We start from the raw sequence: 22,180 nt of genomic DNA on the forward strand, positions 1-22,180 counted from the left end.
ACTTCATAACTTGAAGTAAAAAATTCATTATGTGAAGTGATAATGTGTTTACATTGTGTTAAAACTTTATTACGTGAAATGAATGTTTCTTTACATCATTTCATTTCTTTAATATGTGAGGTCAAAATTGCATTACGTCAAGTAAATTGTGTTTTATAATTAAACTTATCATTACATGAAGTCAAAACCCCATTCCTTTTTGAGAGTGTATATTTCTATTATATCAAAGCATTATTACGTTATATGGATTTATCTTTATTTTACGGCGAGGGCATCATGATGTGAGGTGAACACATCTTACCTTTATGTCAGTGCTTTATTACGTGGTGTAAAAAGTGTATAACATAATGTGAACATATCTTTATATTATATCAATACTTTATTACATTATGTTAAAACTCCATTCCGTGATGTGGATATATAATTACGTTATGACAACTCTTTCTTATGTGATTTAAAAATATCTTTATATTGTGTTAACTCTTTATCATGTTGATTCCAAAAGTTCATTACCTGATGTTAAAATACATTTACATTATCTCAAAGCTGTATATCTAGTATATAATGAATGTTGACGACCGTGTGTTAATGACTGGTAAGAAGGGGGAGGGGTCCTGATTGATTAGGACAAATTACAGGCACATAATATCAACCAACCCCCCCTCTTTTCCCCAGACATAACTTTACTATAGAAAATGTAATGTTCATTGAAACTGTACAGCCCCCACCCCCACTTCTTGTTGAAGTATAGTCCACTAAGGATAATGTAATATATCTGGGAAAAAATGGGACTGATTGAAGTTGGACCCCTCTCCCCGAAATAGGATTTTCGGGCTTGGACTTTTTTTTCCCCCTGGCTTGTCAAGTTTTTTGGGTAAATGATTTTTTTTTCTGGCTGACCTCCTCTTTCAAAAAAAGATGCTACGTCACTGGAGCTAGTAATTTTTTTTAATCATTCCAGGGCCAGAATTCTATTACAAAAATCTACCAGTCGCTCACCTAAATCAATTGAATATGCCTTAGTAAGCATGCATGGGCACATATCAGTGGCAGATATGGGAATCTTGAACAAGGAAGGGGGGTGGTATATGGTTGGAGACCAAGACGGAAAGCGGAGAAGCTCTCAGGCTTTATAGTTTTATAGAAAAAAGTTTTCAACTTAATTCAGCTAAACTTAATGTGAAACTAATGCAATGTCCTACAAAGTTTAAGACTTTTATGTAAACTAATGCAAACAAAAAGACTTTTATTAAAAAAAAAAAAACAATTCAAAATAAAAAGAAAAAAAAATGATTGCTGCACGACTCATAATATTTGATTTATTTAATTATCAGATTAAAGTAAACACCATTGAATTTCGACGTGACTTTAATTCACAGTCGCAGTGTAAAGGCTTTGCATGTTTCAAGATTGTCAATCCATTCTCGCTTAAAGTTTTCATTTAAAGATGTCATTCCGAAATCGCTGAGAATCTCTTCTACGACAGTTTTCTCTCCCACCATGTTTAGTGCTTGCGGAACGCGGAAAATACGTTATGCTCATATAAAGGCCGAGGATACCCGTGTTCGCATAACGTAATAGTGAATCGACATAATGTAGAAGAGTGCGCACAGTATGGCATGAGCTTTTCACATCAGTTAATAAAAACTAAGATTGTCATGAAAAGTAAACATAACGAAATGCAAGTTGACGAAATAAAATTGTAGTATGTGTAAATGTCATAAAGAGTTGACACAATGTAAAGGAAAGTTAACACGATGCAATAGTAGTGTGGGTTAATGTCATAAAGAGTTGACATAATGTAATGGAAGGTTGACACAATGCAATAGTAGTGTGGGTTAATGTCATAAAGAGTTGACATAATGTAATGGAAGGTTGACACAATGCAATAGTAGTGTGGGTTAATGTCATAAAGCATTGACATAATGTAATGGAAGGTTGACACAATGCAATAGTAGTGTGGGTTAATGTCATAAAGAGTTGACATAATGTAATGGAAGGTTGACACAATGCAATAGTAGTGTTCTGCTATAAGGCAGTGACGGCGTTCCATACAAAAACGACATTGCATTACGTTTTGAACGAAGATATTCTTCTCTTGCTCATGCCCCCTAATTCTTTTGCCGATATCTTACATATACTATAGAATACATAGCCACTATATATATATATGTTCGTGCCTCAGTAAAACCGTAAACGTTTGATATTTATTTTAGCTCTTCATTCATTCATTTATATAAAATATAAAATGCAAAGAGGAAATGCTGATTTAGCGTTATCGTTCCTACTTTCACGTAAAGTCACCAAGAAGGACATCTTCGCTAGCCAAGGGTGACGATCCGCTCCTCTCCTCTTTTTGCCAAGGGTGAAAAGAGCAGAGGAGCGGATCGTCACCCTTGGCTAGCGAAGATGCAAGAAGGACTACTGTGACGTCGTGAAGGAATAATACTTTCAATTTGACGTCACAACTGGCACTTATCATCTGATAAAAGTGGTGAGTATTTCTATGTCATATTCCATCAAATTCCTTTCTGATCACATTTTGTCTGGCGTCCGTCTGTCTGTAAACTTTTCACATTTTCGACTTCTTCTCAAGAACCACTGGGCCAATTTCAACCAAACTTGACACAAAGCATCCTTGGGTGAAGGGGATTCAAGTTTGTTCAAATGAAGGGCCGTGCCCTCATTCAAGGGGAGATAATTGAGAATTAATGAAAATTTGGTGGAATGTTTTAAAAATCTTCTTCTCCAGAACCACTGTGTCAGGAAAGATGAAACTTATGGGGAAACATTCTAACGTAGTGTAGATTCAAGTTAAATCATGACCCCCGGGGGTAGGGCGGGGCCACAATGGCGGACCAAAGTTTTACATAGAAATATATAGGAAAATTCTTTAATAATCTTCTTCTCAAGAACAACAAAGCCATAATTGATCATATTTATATGAAAGCATCCTCAGGTAGTGTAGATTCAAGTTTGTTCAAATCATGGCCCCCGGGTGTAGGGCGGGGCCACAATAGCCGACAAGAGTTTTACATAGAAATATATAGGAAAATTCTTTAAAAATCTTCTTCTCAAGAATAACAAAGCCATGATTGATCATATTTATATGAAAGCATCCTCAGGTAATGTAGATTCAAGTTTGTTCTAATCATGACCCCCGGGTGTAGGGCGGGGCCACAATGGCCGACCAGAGTTTTACATAGAAATATATAGGAAAATTCTTTAAAAATCTTCTCAAGAATAGCAAAGCCATAATTGATCATATTTATATGGAAGCATCCTCAGGTAGTGTAGATTCAAGTTTGTTCAAAACATGACCCCCAGGGGTAGGGCGGAGCCACAATGGCCAACCAATTTTTTACATAGAAATATATAGGAAAATTCTTTAAAAATCTTCATCTCAAGAATAGCAAAGCCATAATTGAACATATTTATATGGAAGCATCCTTAGGTAGTGTAAATTCAAGTTTGTTCAAATCATGACCCCCTGGGGTAGGGCGGGGCCAAAATGGCCAACCAAAGTTTTATATAGAAATAAATAGGAAAATTCTTTAAAAATCTTCTCAAGAATAGCAAAGCCATAATTGATCATATTTATTTGGAAGCATTCTTAGGTAGTGTAGATTCAAAATTGTTCAAATCATGACCCCGGGGGTAGGGCGGAGCCAAAATGGCCGATCAAATTTTTACATAGAAATATATAGGAAAATTCTTTAAAAATCATCTTCTGAAGAATAGCAAAGCCATGATTGGTCATGGGACTACTTTTGGATATAAACATTTCAATAATAAACCAATTTCTACTTTTTCCTAGCCACAGTGCTCAGGTGAGCGATGTGACCCATGGGCCTCTTGTTTAACAAGAGGCCCTATGGCCTTATAGGTCATCAGAGTATCATGTTACAACTTTCCAGCGATTGTATTTGGTTCGTGTTTTAATCCAAAAGCCATGAAATTCACAAATTTTGAAGGAGGCACCATTGCTTATCAAAGGGCAGATTTCAAAGCATTAATTTATTTTTAGTCAAAGTACCCCCCTGGTACCCCTGACCCAGCGGCCCTGAAATTATCTATTTTGAAAGAGGCCCCTTTCTTCATTATAAGGCCAGCATTTTTTTTTTCATGTTTAGGTTTAGTTATGAACATGAGAATAAAAAAGTCCCGAAGGAGAAGGAAATAAAAAAAATTTTGATAAATCAATTATTAACATTTGTACATTCTTTTTTATGCTATTCTGATAGGCTCCTTACCACTGGACACATAATGCTTACAAATTGGAAAGTAGAACATTTAATTGCTTATTTTATCATCTGCCAGTTTGGGCCAGTTATATAAATTTTGTGATGTTGGTCAAAATATATTTTAAAAAATCAATTCTTTAAAAGTCTTTCAATATATCTTCATTTTTTTTAATATGTGTTAAGTGAATGTGTAGACATTGTTCTAAAATTTACTTGATGCCTAAAATTATAATTCCTATCATAAAACAGACAGGGAGTATTGGGGAGTAGGGTGAACATTTTTTTCAGATAAGTGTAAAATAATTTTTCTGGCTGATAGTGATACAAATGATACTACATGCCTGTATATATTTGTATATTCTTGCCTTTTAATAGTTGAATTTTTTTTTTATTTCTTCAGGTTATTGTTTATTTCTTCCTCAAATGGACTTAACTTCTCCCATAGTTTTATTCATTACATCTGATGCATAAGCAACCCTTTTCTGAAGAATGATGCTTAGACTGTAAGCTATAACAGAGACCTAAACAATGTCGCTGGCAATATGCAATAGCTACCACGGGCAGTTTAAAACCTGGGGGAGGAAAATAATTTACAGACAGATACTTTTGAAACGAATACATAATTATCTCACCAGCATGTCATTGTGCAACAAAGTCGTCAGCATTTTATTTGTCCTTTGAAAGGGTGAAACGTTTTGAATGGCACTCGTATCGATGAATTTTACACTAAACCAAGCTATCTTCTCAGATCTAGCTTTATTTACCCGCCGTTTCATCTTAAAACCGGAAATGCGAGTTCGTAAATTTGAAATCTCGATCCCGACTCAAATTTGACATCGGAAAGAAAAAAATTGTTTTATTTTTTTCTGAAAATTCAAAACCTTGAGTGGAGGGTTTGTAAAACTGAAAATAAAATAAATCCTGGCCTTAAATATGTAATTAGATCATTAGTATATTAACCAGGAGCAAAGGATAAGAAGTTCAAAGAATTCATGCATTTCACTAAATAACACGTTAATCATTAGAGCCCCACCCTAAAACAAGAACCCCTGACCCTGGGGCCATACAATTCACAAATTTGGTAGAGACACTCCTGCTCATCATAACTATGTACTTAGTTAGTTTATTTAATACCCAGGAGCAAAGAAGAAGATTTTCAAAGAATTCATGTATTTTCACTATATAATCAAAAGAGCCCCGCCCTAACACAAGAACCCTGACCCTGGAGCGATATAATTCACAATTTTGGTAGAGGCACTCTTGCTCATCATAACTATGTACTTAGCTGGTTTATTTAATACCCAGGAGCAGAGAAGAAGATTTTCAAAGAAATTATGCATTTTCACTTCCTACTTATTTAGCCCCACCCTAGCACTAGAACCCCTGACCCCAGGGCCATGAATTTCACAATTTTGGTAGAGGACTCATTGCTGATTACAATCATGCAAACAGTTTGACTGCTTGATGTCCATGAGTAAAGAAGAAGATTTTTAAAGATTGCACTAATTTTAGTGGCTTTGGCCCCACCCCTCAGGCCCCAGGGGGGCAGGGACCATGAAATTCATAATTTTTGTTCCCCTTCACCCATAGATGCTTTGTGCCAAAATTCGTTGAAATTGGTGCAGTGGTTTCAGAGAAGAAGCTGAAAATGTTCAAATGTTAACACACGACGCACAACACACAACACACGACCCACGACGACGGACGAAAACAGATAGCAATACGTCACCTGAGTAACTCAGGTGACCTAAAAATCTCACTGTTATCTTCAAATACATAAGAATTATGTAATTAATTTTATTACATTTAAAGAATATAGTGAAATTCTGCGATAATTAACAGAGGGGTTTTCCATAATAAAAATGCTGTTATTGTGATGTACGAATTCTGTAGTACGCTTCTTTTGAATTTTAGAAAAAAATATTTTTATTTTTAGGATACGCGGAGATAGGAAAATTCTTTAAAAATCTTCTCAAGAATAGCAAAGCCATAATTGATCATATTTATATGGAAGCATCCTCAGGTAGTGTAGATTCAAGTTTGTTCTAATCATGACCCCCGGGGGTAGGGCGGAGCCACATTGGCCAACCAAATTTTTACATAGAAATATATAGGAAAATTCTTTAAAAATCTTCTTCTCAAAAATAGCAAAGCCATAATTGATCATATTTATATATGTAAGACTCCAAAGTGCGATGGTGACGCCAAACCTCGATGGCTCGCTGACTTTAAGGACGCCAAAGTCCGATGGTCGTTTCCTTTGAGAGACTTGGCGCTAAAGTGCGATGGTCTGATACGCCAAAGTCCGATGGTGCGAAGGAACAGTCAACATTTTTACGTCACAGAAATATATTGTGTATTTTATTGATTTTAATTGTTTTACCCACTAAGGCATTAATTAGGGTTAATCCTCGCAAGAACTAACAAAGCCATGAACACTATTGATCATTTTTTTTTATCGAACCCACCCGAAAGATTTTTGGGTAAGCCTAGCCCTCAACTGATTAGGATTAGTCCAGCACCCACCCAAGATACTTAGGTTATAGTTACTGAGTACTATACATTTTTCGACTGATTAGGGCTAGTCTCGCACCTATATCTAATAGATGAGGGTTAACCTTTGCATTTAATATTTATTTGTATTTTATCTTAAACAATCGGGCCTTGGCATGGCGCGGTAATTTTTGCGCACCAGTATATACGTCATAAACTTTAATTGTTTTCCGCACCATCGGACTTTGGCGTGTCAAACCATCGGGGTTTGGCGCAGACCATCGGACTTTGGCGTGACCATCGGACTTTGGAGTCCCATCGCACTTTGGAGTCCTACATATGGAAGCATCCTTAGGTAGTGTAAATTCAAGTTTGTTCAAATCATGACCCCCTGGGGTAGGGCGGGGCCAAAATGGCCAACCAAAGTTTTATATAGAAATATATAGGAAAATTCTTTAAAAATCATCTTCTCAAGAATAGCAAAGCCATGATTGGTCATGGGACTACTTTTGGATTTAAACTTTTCAATAATAAACCAATTTCTACTTTTTCCTAGCCACAGTGCTCAGGTGAGCGATGTGGCCCATGGGCCTCTTGTTTAAAAATCTAACTGTTATCTTCAAATACATAAGAATTATGTAATTAATTTTATTACATTTAAAGAATATAGTGAAATTCTGCGATAATTAATAGAGGGATTTTCAATAATAAAAATGCTGTTATTGTGATGTACGAATTCTGTAGTACGCTTCTTTTGAATTTTAGAAAAAAATATTTTGATTTTTAGGATACGCGGAGATATAACCTCCCTATTTTGAAGCAAGTATATATGGTACACCCCCCCCTCCTTCAAATGTATTGTTTATGTGATTTCAGATAAAAATTAACGTTCTTAATCTATTTTAATTATTAGGTCACCTGAGCTATATATACAAATGTGCCTCTTCTATACAAATCCCTGCAACATACTTAGTACTACAGGAAGAAGACGATGATGTGGAACTGGAAACAAAAGCTACTCACATTTTACCAAGAAGGAAGCTGGTGGATACACGTGTCTATATATATCGGAACGTAAAGTCCCCAAGTTCTATATACATATTACATACCATTTTTAAGCACGTTTATCCCTGCCGTAGATTATACACTATTTTATACGTGAGAATTTTATGTTAAGATATAATTATGTTGAGATATATATTACATTTAATAAATTCCTGTTTCTTTGACTTCTCTCCTCTCCTAGACCACCAGCTCCACTATGATAATGATACACGTGGTCAGAAACGTATATGTGCCAATGGAAAACAGTTACCAGAGATTTAGACAGGTTTATAGATCTCTTTTTCTGTACAACCAGTAAAAAGCATATTAGCTATTGCTAGAGATTATAAATAAAAAATTAAGTTTACAAGGATCATGAGAATCACAATTATTGAAAGAAGTATCAATTGCAAAAAAAGTTATGTGATTTTAATATTTGTTGAAGATTTTTATGTTTAATGTCGTCAACAGCAGCCAACAATTTCTGAAGACTTTGAGGAACTGGAAAAGGTGTACTATCAATCACAAATAAAACCGTTCATTTTTTTCTGTGTGTACCAAAAGAAACAGTTCTCTCCAAACTGAATTTTGTGAATATCTTTGTATAATTAGAGTATTTAGAAGATCGCATTTTGTTTGGCTTCAGTCTGTCCGTCTGTAAACTTTTCACATTTTCGACATTCTCAAGAACCACTGCAACAATTTTTACCAAACTTGCCACAAAGTATCCGTACATGTAGGTGATGGGATTCAAGTTAGGCCCTCTTTAAAAAAATAATTTAGAATTAGTGAAAGTTTTGTGTCTCTAGATCCATTGGGCCTGAAAAATTGTGACATGTGAAACTTTCATTACATAGTGTAGATTCTTTGTTCAAATCAAACCCCTGGGGGTAGGGTGAGACCTCAGTGGCGGATCAAAGTTTTACATAGAAATTTATAGGAAATTTTTTTTTAATTCACAAGAACAACTAATCCACTACTAGTCATATTGATATGGAAGCACCTTTAGGTAGTGTAGATTCAAGTTCCTTCAAATCATGACCCCTTGGGATAGGGTAGGACCACAGTAGGGGATCGAATTTTAACATAGGAAAGTCTTTTAAAAATCTACTTAATAATCCACTATTTCTCACATTGATATGGAAGCATCCTCAGAGAGTGTAGATCCAAATCATGTCCCTAGGGGTCAGGGTAGGGCTACAATGGGGGTATCCAATTTTTTACAAAGGAAAACATAAGAATCTTTTTAAACTATCAAGAACAGCAAAACCTTGACTAGTAATACTGATATGGAAGCACCTCAGGTAGTGTAAAATTAAGTTTGTTCAAAGCATGCCCCAGGGGCCAATTATGCAAGGTGGGACCACAATGTGCAATTAAAGAATTACATAAGAAAGCATAGAAAATTCGTTAAAAATCTTCTCAAGAAAAGCAAAACAAAGTATATAGTCTTATTTATATGATTAACATCCTTAGGTAGTGTAGAATTAAATAAGTTCAAATCTTGACCCTCCAGGGACAGGGTGAGGCAACAACTTGAACGGGTGATCAAAGTTATGCAGGGGAGTATGAAAACATGTTCAATAAAACTTTTCTCAAGAATAGCAAAGTCATGACTAGTCATATCAATTCAAAAGCATCCTCATGTAGTGTACTTTCAAGAGTTTAAATCATGTTTCCAGGATGGGGAAAGCCCCCACTTCCAAGATGTGAGCGATGTGACCCATGATCATTTTGTTGAAATACTGGTATACAGGGTTATTTTCGCCCTTTTGAACTTGTGAACAATTTTGCCCCGATTATTTAAATTCGCCCAGTCGTAGTTCTGTTTAAGAAATTATGAGGTGTAATTTGAATTCGCCCCATTTTGAATTCGCCCAATCAAGAGAGGGCGAAAGGGGCAACCTTAGTCTACTCGACTACTGATTTTATTTGGGTGTTTTATCTTCTAGACTAAGCAGACCTCACCCCGCAGAACTGCTGTTTCCAGGGAGAGTGTTGAGATGGAGGTAATGCTTTATTTATGATTAATTGATCGTATGTTGTTTAACGTCCCATTCGAGAATTTTTCAATGTTTGATTAAAAAATACTTAATTAAAAAAATACCAAAACTATTGATTCTCGATCTTCTTGTGAGTTTTATGTGATTTCTGTGTAATACCATGACTCTTTAAGCTCAAGCTTTAATAACAGGATTCGATGTACAGTCAATTCTCGAATTATCGCCATTCGATTCATCGCCATTCTCGCAATACCGCCATGATTTCCAAAGAACGTTTTTCCTGCTATATAAAATTCTCTTTATAACGCCAAATTCGCATACCGCCATCCGCCACCCTGTTTTCACAACAAACGTCCATTTTTAAGTGTCAATTATCTCGATATACCGCCACAGGTGCGCGTGGTCAGTGAAGCGCGGCTAATTGGTTGACACTATCCCTGTTGTAAAGCATGCAAAGGCAGACAAGGTACATGCAATTAAGTAATTAAACAAGAACTAAATAAACAGAGATTCTAACATGAACTGTTATAATAATTTTGTTTTCTGTTTAGTCACCGCTTTGCCACGAAAGCGGTCGTTGTTAAAGTCCGCCGGTAACTATATAATTTAGATGATCTCTGCTTTAAAAATTGAGAAGTTTGCTGAAAAAATAATAATAATACGGTATGAATTGTGAATGTTTAATTAACAATGTTGCCATAAACAATAAATTTATTCAAGAATTCATTTTATTTACTATCGGCAATACATCACGAAGATCGACCCAGCAATTTTTTTTTCAATAGCAGAACTGCAGATTTAAATGCACACCCATGTACTTTTCTTTATTTCATAACTGCACATTTTGTTTTAGCGTATTCGTACATTAAAAAATTACATGAAGTATTTTCAATCAGAAATATGTTTTAATTATATACATGTACATGTAATAATAAGAATAGAAACGCTAAATGGTATTTCTAAGAACGGTAACTCTAGTTCTTGTTTTCCAGAAGATGGGAAATTCAATTCATCGCCAAATTCGTTATACCGCCATGATTTCTAAATTACAAAAGGTGGCGGTTTATCGAGAATTAACTGTATTTCATGTAGGCTACGAGGCTCTCTCTAACGGCAATGCAAGGTGCCTTTTCTGCCGCTGTGCTAGTTTCAGAGGGGGGCTGCCGTGCACAGCGTAAGGTAAGAAAACAGGAATAATTAAATTTCAGTTATTCTAAATAAAGATGATATAATTAAATGAATAGTAATAGGAGATCCATTGTTTTTATCCCATTTCAACCAAAGCGTAACATCTTCAGAAGCCTTGTATCCTGCTTCCGTGCTTGCTTTGGTTGTGCTAGAGATACCAACAGAGATTAGTTTCAAGTTATTTTATAAGAACAATTTGGTTTTAGGGGTTTTTTTCTTCTCAAAAACAATTTTATAACTTAAGAAATATCACCAATGATTGGTCATGGGAACAATTTTAGCATTCTTGTAGCTTTATATTTGAAGTAAGAAAATCTCTCTCAATCTCTCTCTCTCTCTCTCTCTCTCTCTCTCTCTCTCTCGTATTCCTTACACTACACAACAATATAATCCCCTCTCAAATCGTTTTAGGGACATGTTAACCTAACCCAAAAGAGAATGTTAGAGAGTAAATGTCTTTTTTCGTGCTTAAATGAAATCGAAGAAATATATCAATAATGAATGAATGCCTTCTTGTTGGACATTAATTCTTGAGAAAGTCTTGTAAAATTGAAATATATTGCGCTACCACTAAGCCTCAGCGGCTATTCAGGTGGACACAACAGTGTGATTAAGCTGTATGTGTGGGCGTTTGAAATAGCATCATCATATTTTCGTGATCAAAATTCATTCGGCGTTTTCTATTGAGTTTCTTAGCACGTTAGGACAACAAACGGGCATTTCCATAATAACAGTATTTGATTAGAGTTCTAAGATAGTCCAAATATTAATTAATTTGCTATCAGCCTTAAGAAGAATTAAGTTTTATATTAGGTGTTATATTAAGGGACTGCGGACGTTAATCGGGGATACCGATTGGATAAGAGGTTCTCATCCCGGATTGTACAAATAGAGTTCGAGGGAAGTTACTAATTTACTTGTAAATTGGCAGCCGCCGGATTTGTAGCATTGGTTGTCAGTGCAGTGTATACCAACGAGGTAGGTACAGGAAGGGGCCATGGATCTAAGAAAAACGCAAACCATTTATCAATTTAAATATATAAATTATAGTTATAACTCTTTTTTCTTGTTTTTTTTTATGTTTGATATATTTTGAATTTTGATATTTAAAGTTTTGAATTTGATGTATTATTGTTTTCACGATGCTAGATATTCATATAATGCGTTCTCTTAAAACGTTTAGAATTTTTTTTAAAAATCCATTCAAGTTATGTAGTAGCTTTTAAAATTTAAGTGTTGTTTTGTTTGTCTTGTTACAATATATCTGTCAGGATTTTTTTTTTTGGTGGGGGGTCCATGAATAATTATAGCGCTCCTTCTGCATGTCGGATGTTTGTGATTCAATAGTTTTGTCAAGAAATCAATTGAATTGGCAATATGCTTTTGCGAGTTTAAGAACAATTCATTGCTTCATATATGAATTCAAGACTAATTCCCACACTTTCTGCAGAAAGTTTGAGTAGATTTTTGCTATCCCAGTCCGTCCGTCTGTAACACTTATTCGTCATAACTACTCGACTATTTTTAGAAACAGCTTTTTAGATATCATTGTTGGCATAGGGGCTTGTCTTCCGGATTGTTAAATGTAAAATAAATTTTAAAAATTTTGAATCTTCTTTAAATACACTTAAAAGTTGTTAAAATAAAGATCCTGACACTTTCAGGCAAGAAAAACCACGTTTAAAATAGACGTACCACACCTATATATAGAGTTTATGTATATAGGTGTGGTACGTCTATTTTAAAGGTGGTTTTTCTTGCCTGAAAGTGTCAGGATCTTTATTTTAACAACTTTTAAGTGTATTTAAAGAAGATTCAAAATTTTTAAAATTTATTTTACATTATCAAAAACAACCTCTGCAATGGGCTCACGTCAAGATTTTTGACATAACGTATAAAACGTGTTATTTGAATAATTGTTTCAATTTAAATTAATACTTCTGGATTGATTTAGTACATATCTATCTCAAAACTCAGACATAAGCTTAGAAATTGAATTGTAATGAATTGTGTGTTTAACACTGTGTATATCAAAATCGTAGAGAGTGAAAAAAAGCCTGGAAAACGTAAGATTTTTCGGACTACATCAAATGGTTTCCTGAACTCCTTACATTTTTTCAGAGTCGGCAAATCTTTTTTTTATTGAAATGTCTTGAAATATCCTGTAGATGTGTAGCATTTAGGTTTCGGAATTTCGATTTTCACCCTGGAGGTGATTTGGGGTCAATAATAGACTTTTTGGGGTAAAGTATAATTATTTTGGCTTCTTCCCTTAATTGTTACCCAAGTATAAAGACGAGTACCTATAAAAGCAAACACCTAGATCCTTTGAAAGGGTATTGCTTTCTTATGACACCACCGAGTTTTTTTTATTTTATCTAGAGGTGTTATACTAAATTTTCCTCTGTCAATAAAAACCTTTTGGTAATAAACATTCCCTTTCCAAATTTACCATTTATCCATTTTATCTATGTTTGTAAACATTAAATTCATATTCCACAATTTTTTTTTTTGTAGAGACAACATGAACATTGTTCTATGCCTTTTTGCCGCTATTTGCAGCTGTAAGTGTTTTTTGGCGCACTCTTTGGCTCTCCCATACAGTACACACGGCCTTAAGACTGCCAGGAAACGAAATTACGAAAACGACGCTGGCTGTGTCAGTATCCAACAGCTAGAAGGTAATATACATAGTGGCCGCCCGGATGCGGCAATTGATGTGTAAATGTCAGATAGATCACGGCGATAGTGCTTCAACAGAAATCGAAGTGCCGTCATAGTAAATTTGGTTTGATTGGGTGTTAAAATAATTAAGACTTGTTCGATGTCATCATCTTCGATTATACATTGATTAGGAGTCCAAGAAAAAATTAACGCTTGTTTTGGAGAGAAAAAAAGATACATTTTAAGAGGGAAGATACAATTATAATGTCATAAAGATAATGAATGAAAAATGGAAATGAGGAAATAATATGATAAAATTTGCACAAACTTGGTGTAATTTACTTTACAAAAGAGAAGGCGAAACGTCAGTCTTTCTCAGCATGTCACTAAAATTCATGGGAACCCTTTTTATTCAAAATTGTAACAGTACCTCAAGTAAACAAAGGACAAGATAGGGTAAGACCTTTTTTGGCCCCTGACTTTGGGTGTCTTTCTGAATGATGCAATAGTTTATCCCTAAAAACCTGTTGTCATTTCTGCCACAAAATGAATATTGGTTCTAAGTTTAGAAATACACAGAGGTCATAGAGAGGTCAGAAAATATTTCAGTTTTCTAATTTTCTCATTTTTATGCAAATTTTCATTGATTTTACAGCACATTTTGTTTTGGAAAACATAGAGCACAAGCTTGCCTATCTACCAAATTTATATATTTTATCAACTAGTATCAGAGGCAGTTTATGTGTAAAAAATCTCAGATAGGCAAGCTTGTGCTCTGTTTTCCGAAGAGCAAAGAATCTCAGATATGACGAAATTCTACCAGAATTGAGGAAATTCGGTAAAATGTCCTACTTCTTCGCCCTCTGTCGGCTTCCATGCTTCCTTTGAATCCGAATTACTGCTGGTTTAAAAAAAAATCATCATTGTATGTTCCTAACGACAAACTATCACAATTTTACCATTGTTATGATTTTTACATCAAATAAGGGGCCAGATTTGGCCATCACCCAGACCCTACCGTGTCCTTTATTTTGACAGTAATTTTTAATGCTTTTTAACCAAGCATTAATCGATACATTATTTTTACAACTGATGATTGGAAATACAGTAGAATTTACCATTTCAATTATAACCACCTTAAGGTTAATATGTGTCCCGTAATTTTCTTTCTTTAACAGTTCAAAGGGTCTTTTCCTGGTCATTACTACCGATAATGAAAATGTATCTCAAATAAAGTACCATGAGGTGGATAGTGATATGAATTGTCAGACGAAAAACTACTTTATTGATCAGGATGAATCTTACATAAATGGTATTCAGATATTGAACATACTGAAGATACCACGAATAATGAAATGGTTTTGTTGTTATTGTTGTTGTTCAACGGCCCTGTCGAGAATTTTTCTGTCATTTATATACTATACTCGGCACTTACGTCCATTAAGCAGTGACGGATCTTTTTCGTGTCGGCACCTACTGCGACACGAGAACTCGGTCTCATCCAGAAGGATCGGTCTCGACGTCCCACAGTGGGATTCGAACCCGCGACGTAAGGATCAACTCCTTACTTCACGACTCTATAGCAGACGCTCTAACCACTGCGCCGATGCGGACGACAATAATGACGCGTTGATTCCAGATGAAAGAGCCTCCAATACGGTGGAAGGATAATCCTATGGAGAAAAATCCTTTCAAAACGTCTTTTGTTCGACGCCTTTGTTTCCTTAGTTAATCTTCAGTAAACATTATAAGGCGCCGTTTTGATATGTATTTCCATTTACATGTAGTGATATTACTTATTCGAAATATCACATAATGGCAGTAAGTACCAAAACGAACCTTCATAAAACATTTACAATGTAAATGTGTTCTAAATTAAAATCACGTGTCACCCTAAAAATACATCACCGAAAATATATTTTTAAAATATTCTGAATGTCAGTTATTGGCTTTTTTTTGTTTTGTTTTTATCGATTTTTAAAATTTGAATGTATTTAAAAAACACAAGTAGTAATCTATTATTTTGCCTTCAATGAAAATGTGTTTTAAAGGAATTTGAATGCCTCATGTATTTCTTTTATCAAACAGCATATTTGATATATTTACATTTTACTTTTACATGTAAGTGTAAATAAAATCATTGTCTATAGTTTGTTGGGTCTGTTAGTGGCATACGTTGGAAACATGGGATAATTTATGCATTATCCCATTTAATTTATCCCAAATAATTTATGCATAACAGGCTTCGCCATTTCCCCAGATTGTTGTTGATTGTATTATTATACTAGTACTTTCTACGGTAGAGAAGAAATGAATGCACTGTACATGATTGTTTTCTGGTTTCAGTATTTCAGAGTCAATTTTACAACTCAGTAGACAAAAACCAGGATGGAAAGGCCAGCTTTGAGGAAGTGAAAGACTATCTGTCTAAATACAACCCCGTTATCAAGGACTCCGAAATAGGAAAGTTCATAAATCGCAGAGATATTAATGGTAAACAATATCACATTTGAACTACTTCTTCAAGTTTAAAATTAAGTAATATAATTAATTTACTAAGAAATAAATTGAACAACCAAAATTTCAAGGGCTTTTATAAAGAACTCTTCAAGTTTTAAAATTGAGGTGTCGAACGTTTTGGTTTGTTTGTATCCTGGTGTATTTTAATGATCATGCTCCCTCTGTTCATCCATATAAATAATGTTTTAATGCACGTGATTTCTAAAATGAAAGTTATTTTTTAGGTAACCCGCAAACTATTTTAGCATTGCTTCTTTGGCAAAGTTAGTGAAAAATTAATTTCATGACAAATTTTTGAATGAATCAGAAAAATATTTATCACATTAAGAGTTATCTCTCATGTAAGAGTGTTATTGAACCTTAAGACATTATTTTAGGATGTAAGAGTCAAGCATAAATATTCTTTTTTAGAAGATGAGTAGGAATAGTGTTCATTTATTTTTAATAGTAAAACTTTTAATCTGGAAACGATGCACAGGTGTTGTAAATGCCATGCAATCGGAAAAAAATTGTGTTTATTGAAAGTTGAAAATTTTATCCAGGAAATTAAGTTAAAATTCAAGCAAAGGACCCCAATTTCAAAGGTAATTCCCTATTTCCAAAATTAATTCCAAATCCTACTGCGAAAACGTTGGCCGAGAGACTGGTCACACTTCAGCTGTGGGTTAAAAACCGCTCCATTTTATTTAAAATCACACACAAGGGAAAAAACGATTACAGTGGCCTTCATTTTGAAATTTAGAAATATCGACGACATATTAACAATTAACAATAGTTACTTCCATACATGAGTTTACTCGATATGTCTCAGTGAGCTTGAAATAACAGATACCAAGGGATCTGACACATCTGTTTCATATTTTCACATTTGAATATTTATTAATAGGAAAGAAATTAATTGTAACCTAAAATGAAGTTTTATGATAAACTTGATGACCCAACTTTTCAATCGTGTCAATTTGAATTTTCACTTCCCTTCCCTTATGCAGTAATATACCCATATTTCCTGTTCATGCGGTTTACGTCTCTTGGTTGATTCATACGTATGCTCTACTTACGAATTTCTAAAACGAGACAAGATATTGACAAACAAGTCGATGAAACAAGAAAAAACAACTGTCTCGATTAAATTCATCATTTGGCAAATTTTATGGTCGATACAAATTACCTTGTAAGTAAATACAATCTACGAGGGCTGTTCAATAAATAATGTCCTGAACTGTATGACATACAATACAGATATCATATGACATTAAGCTTGACTTTCTCTCATTATTTAATCTTTAATGAATTTATAACAGTTTATGTGACCACTTTTCATCACATAGTTTTATTGTGAGAAGCTGGAAAACAAGGGCTATTCGAGACACTGCATTATAAATGAATGGTAAAGAATAAGTAAACTAGAGTGAAAATAAAAGCTTCATTAAAGCTGCTGTAAAACTTGTTAAAAATCCCAAAGAAATATTCACTGAAATATGTGACATTTACAGCAACCAATGCCTGTTTTATAGACAAGTGAGCAGGTGGATTTCAATGATGAAAAATTATTTAATGGGCATCAAGAATGGGTACCGTCCTTGCCAACAAAAAATTATAACAACTTATGTACTGTTTGCCAAATTTCAACAAATAATATTTGATGATGTATGATTGACTTTAAGACACATAGCAAATTTGATAGACATCATTTCGGTAGTAGTTTACACTGTTTTTAAGGATATCCGATCCTCAGCCAGGAAGGATAACTCCAAAAAATTATAATTAATTTGAAATGCATCAAAATGAGGCTTGAAAGTGAAATTTTTTTATGCAACAATTTTCATTGTATTCATCTCTAAAAGATTCAAGGTCTTTGGAAGTCTTAGAAAAGATCTTATAAAAGTTGACATTTGTACCCTACCAAAGGAGAAAAAATTAATACAGTTTTAGAGAAATAAGATTTTCTTGAATCCAGCCGTAGATACCAATACTTATTAGCATGATATGAAATGAGAAGTATTGTGTGGTGTCTTGCAATGATAATAAGAGTCTTTTACACTATGTATTATAGAATATATGACGGAAAAAGAAGACAAAAAATACCAAATATGTATAAAATTCATGACAATTTCTCTGAATGTCTGGATACCTATTGTTTTTTAACTAAAAATATATTTGTTGATCAATTTGCAATTAGAAAATGCATTACTGAAGTTTTAATTCGCATTTTCTGCAAAAATATTGGAAATTTGACAATTTTCCCTATATAATATGATTAACTTTAATCTTTAACTTTAAAGAAATACTGTGGATAAATTTACATAACTTTGTGAATTCAGAGATACTTTTATGAGTATTTTTGATTACTTAACTGCTAAATTTATAAACCTGAGGATCGGACTACCTTAAGAAACGTTTGACAGTAAAAAAGCTTAGTACTAAAAGGTCACCCTATATTTTGAAATATGAGTGAAAACGACAACGTGTACGAATGTCTTAACAATTATTTTAAAATATCAGTAATTGTAGTTATCCACGTTTGTTTGATATTCAAACAGATAATGGAACTTGAATCTATTGCTTAAAACCCTCAAAACAAGATTTACCATAAGATGTACTTGATAAAAAACAGCGAAGGTCTGACAAGAGCAAAGAATTGCAAGAGCACAAAGACAGATTTATATGCAATTTTCTTAAATATTAGTGGTATTGTTGTACAAATTCGTATTCGGGAAGACGGTTTAATTTCTGGAGAAGCAAATTTTTTGCAAAAAAAATCGAAAGGTTTATTAGAGGAAGGGCCCAGGATCAGGAATCCACTACATTAAATTTCTTCATGACAGCGTCCAAACCCGCACACCCTGAAGAATAAAGGGGTTTTCGGGATAAACAGAAAGTTAATGTTTTTTCACATTAACAATATTCGCCAGATCTTTGACCTTCTGGCTTGTTTCTACTTCCAAACTTGAAAAAAAAAACACCTTTCAGAAGGAGGAAACGAGTCCAGGAAATCAATGGATCTGCCATTTTCTAGTATATTAAGGGTCATACCCAAAATTGAGTTCTAAAAACAATCAGAAATTGGATAAAAAATGTTACGGACATGTGTTTTGATTAAAAGAGATTAATAAGTTAAATCATGAAGACTAAATCATTGAAAAGCATCTTCTGCTTCTTTCCGAGCACCCAGGACATTATTTATTGAACAGCCCTCGTACCATTAAGTCAAATGCTTTTCTTTCTTATTGTTATGCCATTATTGAATTGTACACAGTTTTTCCGTATTCTCCCCGATCACGATAAGGAGCACACGGCGGGTGTGACCGGTCGCAGTTGAAGCTCATTCATTATATGGTACCTGATCCCACCTCAAATATTTAATAGATCTGTGTTTGCTCTGATCCTTATTTGTATTGTTTGAATGGTGATGGAAATTTGAGCTTGAATACTGTTCCTTGTTACCATATTTAATTAATAAAAATGATTTGTAGAAATTTCAAATATTGATGTTTGAAAAAACAAAAACGAAAATAAGGACATATACTGTACATTCTATGATGCAGTTGTATATTATTTGGATTGGCTTTGATTTTCTGAAGAAAAAAAGATAACTTGGTTGTTGGCGGAAAATTCGCATATAGTTTTTCATCTTCTAACTAATTTCTTCAAAGCAGAGAAGCAATCTTTAAAAATATCCTTTTTATACCTGGAATTCAATTTTTTATGTACATAGACTACATGTAGCATATTAAAATCGTAATCTACAAAACATATTTAATTAAATAAATTGAAATTCCTTTTTTCTTAAAAATAGGTAACGGGATAATTGATTTTATTCCGGACTACATATCAGAGGTTGTGTCGCCTTCATATGGCCTCTCGAAGGCTAAGGAATGGTTTCAGTTGGAAGACTCTAACAGAGATGGATTTGTGTCCAGGAGCGAGTTGATTCAGATCGCTATTAATGTCGGCCTCTCCCCCCGGGACGCACGGGACACAGTAGATATGTTCTATATGACGGGGGATAAGAATGGTGATGGGAAACTTAATTGGGAAGGTGAGCATTTAATTAATTTACTCTTTATGAATACATGTATATGTATAAATGTCTATAGGTATTATAGAGAAATTTTTTTAATCAAAATTTTGTGTAATGTACCTATGTGAATGTATATTTGGAATATATAGTATACATACCCTATTTTGTTTTATATGTGTTATTTGTTAGATCGTCATGTTCTACTTTCCTATTTGCATTAATTTTGTTGTATTTTATTATTTCATTACCTAAAATATTAAATATTTATTTAATTTTAAAAAATAATAATAAAATATTGTTTAAAAGGATAAATTTAAAAAAAAGTATGTGCATAAGAACATTTTTTTTTGTCATTTTCTGTTTTTACAGAATATTCTTCCGTTGTGATGTAAGAGAGGAGAGGAAATGTATGGGACAATTGTTATGCAGTGTTTCGCTATGTGATTTTGTTTCCATTTTTTTTTTCGAAAATAAACCCATTGACTCCATTGATGTGTTTCGCCATTTCTGTCTCAGTTTTAGCTCACCTTAGCCAAAGGCTCAAGTGAGCTTTTCTGATCACAATTTGTCCGTTGTCTGTCGTCGTCGTCGTCGTCGTCGTTGTCGTCGTCGTTGTCGTCGTGGATGTAAACTTTACACATTTTCGACATCTTCTCAAGAACCGCTAGGCCAGTTTCAACCAAACTTGCCACAAAGCATCCTTGGGTGAAGGGGATTCAAGTTTGTTCAAATGAAGGGCCACGCCCTCATTCAAGGGGAGATAATTGGGAATTATTGAAAATTTGGTGGTATCTTTTAAAAATCTTCTTCTCAGGAACCACTGTGCCAGGAAAAATGAAACTTATGGGGAAACATCATCAGGTAGTGTAAATTCAATTTTGTTCAAATCATGACCCCCGGGGGTAGGGCGGGGCCACAATGGCTGCCCAAAGTTTTACATAGAAATATATAGGAAAATTCTTTAAACATCTTCTTCTCAAGAATAACAAAGCCATAATTGATCATATTTATATGGAAGCATCCTCAGGTAGTGTAGATTCAAGTTTGTTCAAATCATGACCCCCGGGGGTAGGGAGGGGCCAAAATGGCCGCCCAAAGTTTTATATAGAAATATATAGGAAAATTCTTTAAAAATCTTCTTCTCAAGAATAACAAAGCCATAATTGATCATATTTATATGGAAGCATCCTCAGGTAGTGTAGATTCAAGAATGTTCAAATCATAACCCCCGGGGGTAGGGAGGGGCCAAAATGGCCGCCCAAAGTTTCACATAGAAATATATAGGAAAATTCTTTAAACATCTTCTTCTCAAGAAAAACAAAGCCATAATTGATCATATTTAATTTATATGGAAGCATCTTCAGGTAGTGTAGATTCAATTTTGTTCAAATCGTGACCCCCGGGGGTAGGGCGGGGCCAAAGTGGCTGCCCAAAGTTTTACATAGAAATATATAGGAAAATTCTTTAAAAATCTTCTTCTCAAGAATAACAAAGCTATAATTGATCATATTTATATGGAAGCATTCTTAGGTAGTGTAGATTTAAGTTTGTTCAAATCATGACCCCCGGGGGTAGGGCGAGGCCACAATGGCCAACCAAAGTTTTACATAGACATATATAGGAAAATTCATTAAAAATCATCTTATCAAGAATAGCAAAGCCATGATTGGTCATGGGACTACTTTTGGCTATAAACTATTCAATAATAATCCAATTTCTACTTTTTCCCAGCCACAGTGCTCAGGTGAGCGATGTCGCCCATGGGCCTCTTGTTTAAAAGTTTGTCGTAAAACTTATTTTAATGTTCTATCTCTACCTAGGTAATTTGAAAGAATATGCCTTTAATAACCGAAATTTAAAAAAAAAAAGGGAACAACAGAAATAAACTGACATAATATACTTACAAAATGAGAATGAATTTATGATAGAATATAAGATCATAATAAAATACGAGTTAATTACTAGTACTGGATTAAGATTTTACTTTTAATATCACATATACC

The 22,180-nt window shown here is 34.1% G+C and overlaps 1 protein-coding gene across 1 annotated transcript; it reads left to right on the plus strand.

The window, feature by feature from the left end:
• The first annotated feature begins 11,092 nt into the window (after positions 1 to 11,092).
• On the plus strand, positions 11,093 to 20,691 carry LOC134253757 (uncharacterized). The gene is made up of 6 exons (XM_062736339.1): positions 11,093 to 11,114; positions 11,786 to 11,950; positions 13,490 to 13,653; positions 15,983 to 16,129; positions 19,953 to 20,195; positions 20,547 to 20,691. The coding sequence occupies exons 3-6, from the start codon at positions 13,497 to 13,499 to the stop codon at positions 20,567 to 20,569; spliced, it is 570 nt and encodes a 189-aa protein (XP_062592323.1). The 5' UTR covers positions 11,093 to 11,114; positions 11,786 to 11,950; positions 13,490 to 13,496; the 3' UTR covers positions 20,570 to 20,691.
• Positions 20,692 to 22,180: the final 1,489 nt, after the last annotated feature.

The sequence above is a fragment of the Saccostrea cucullata genome, unplaced genomic scaffold (assembly GCF_032062105.1).
Source record: "Saccostrea cucullata isolate Sc308-1 unplaced genomic scaffold, CSIRO_AGI_Scuc_v1 ctg112, whole genome shotgun sequence".
Taxonomy (NCBI): Eukaryota; Metazoa; Mollusca; class Bivalvia; order Ostreida; family Ostreidae; genus Saccostrea; species Saccostrea cuccullata.

Coding starts and splice junctions, on each gene's coding strand:
- LOC134253757 (XM_062736339.1), top strand. CDS start 13,497: ATGAACATTGTTCTATGCCTTTTTGCCGCTATTTGCAGCTGTAAGTGT. Junction 13,654..15,982: donor CAGTATCCAACAGCTAGAAG/GTAATATACATA, acceptor TTCTGGTTTCAG/TATTTCAGAGTCAATTTTAC. Junction 20,196..20,546: donor TGGGAAACTTAATTGGGAAG/GTGAGCATTTAA, acceptor CTGTTTTTACAG/AATATTCTTCCGTTGTGATG.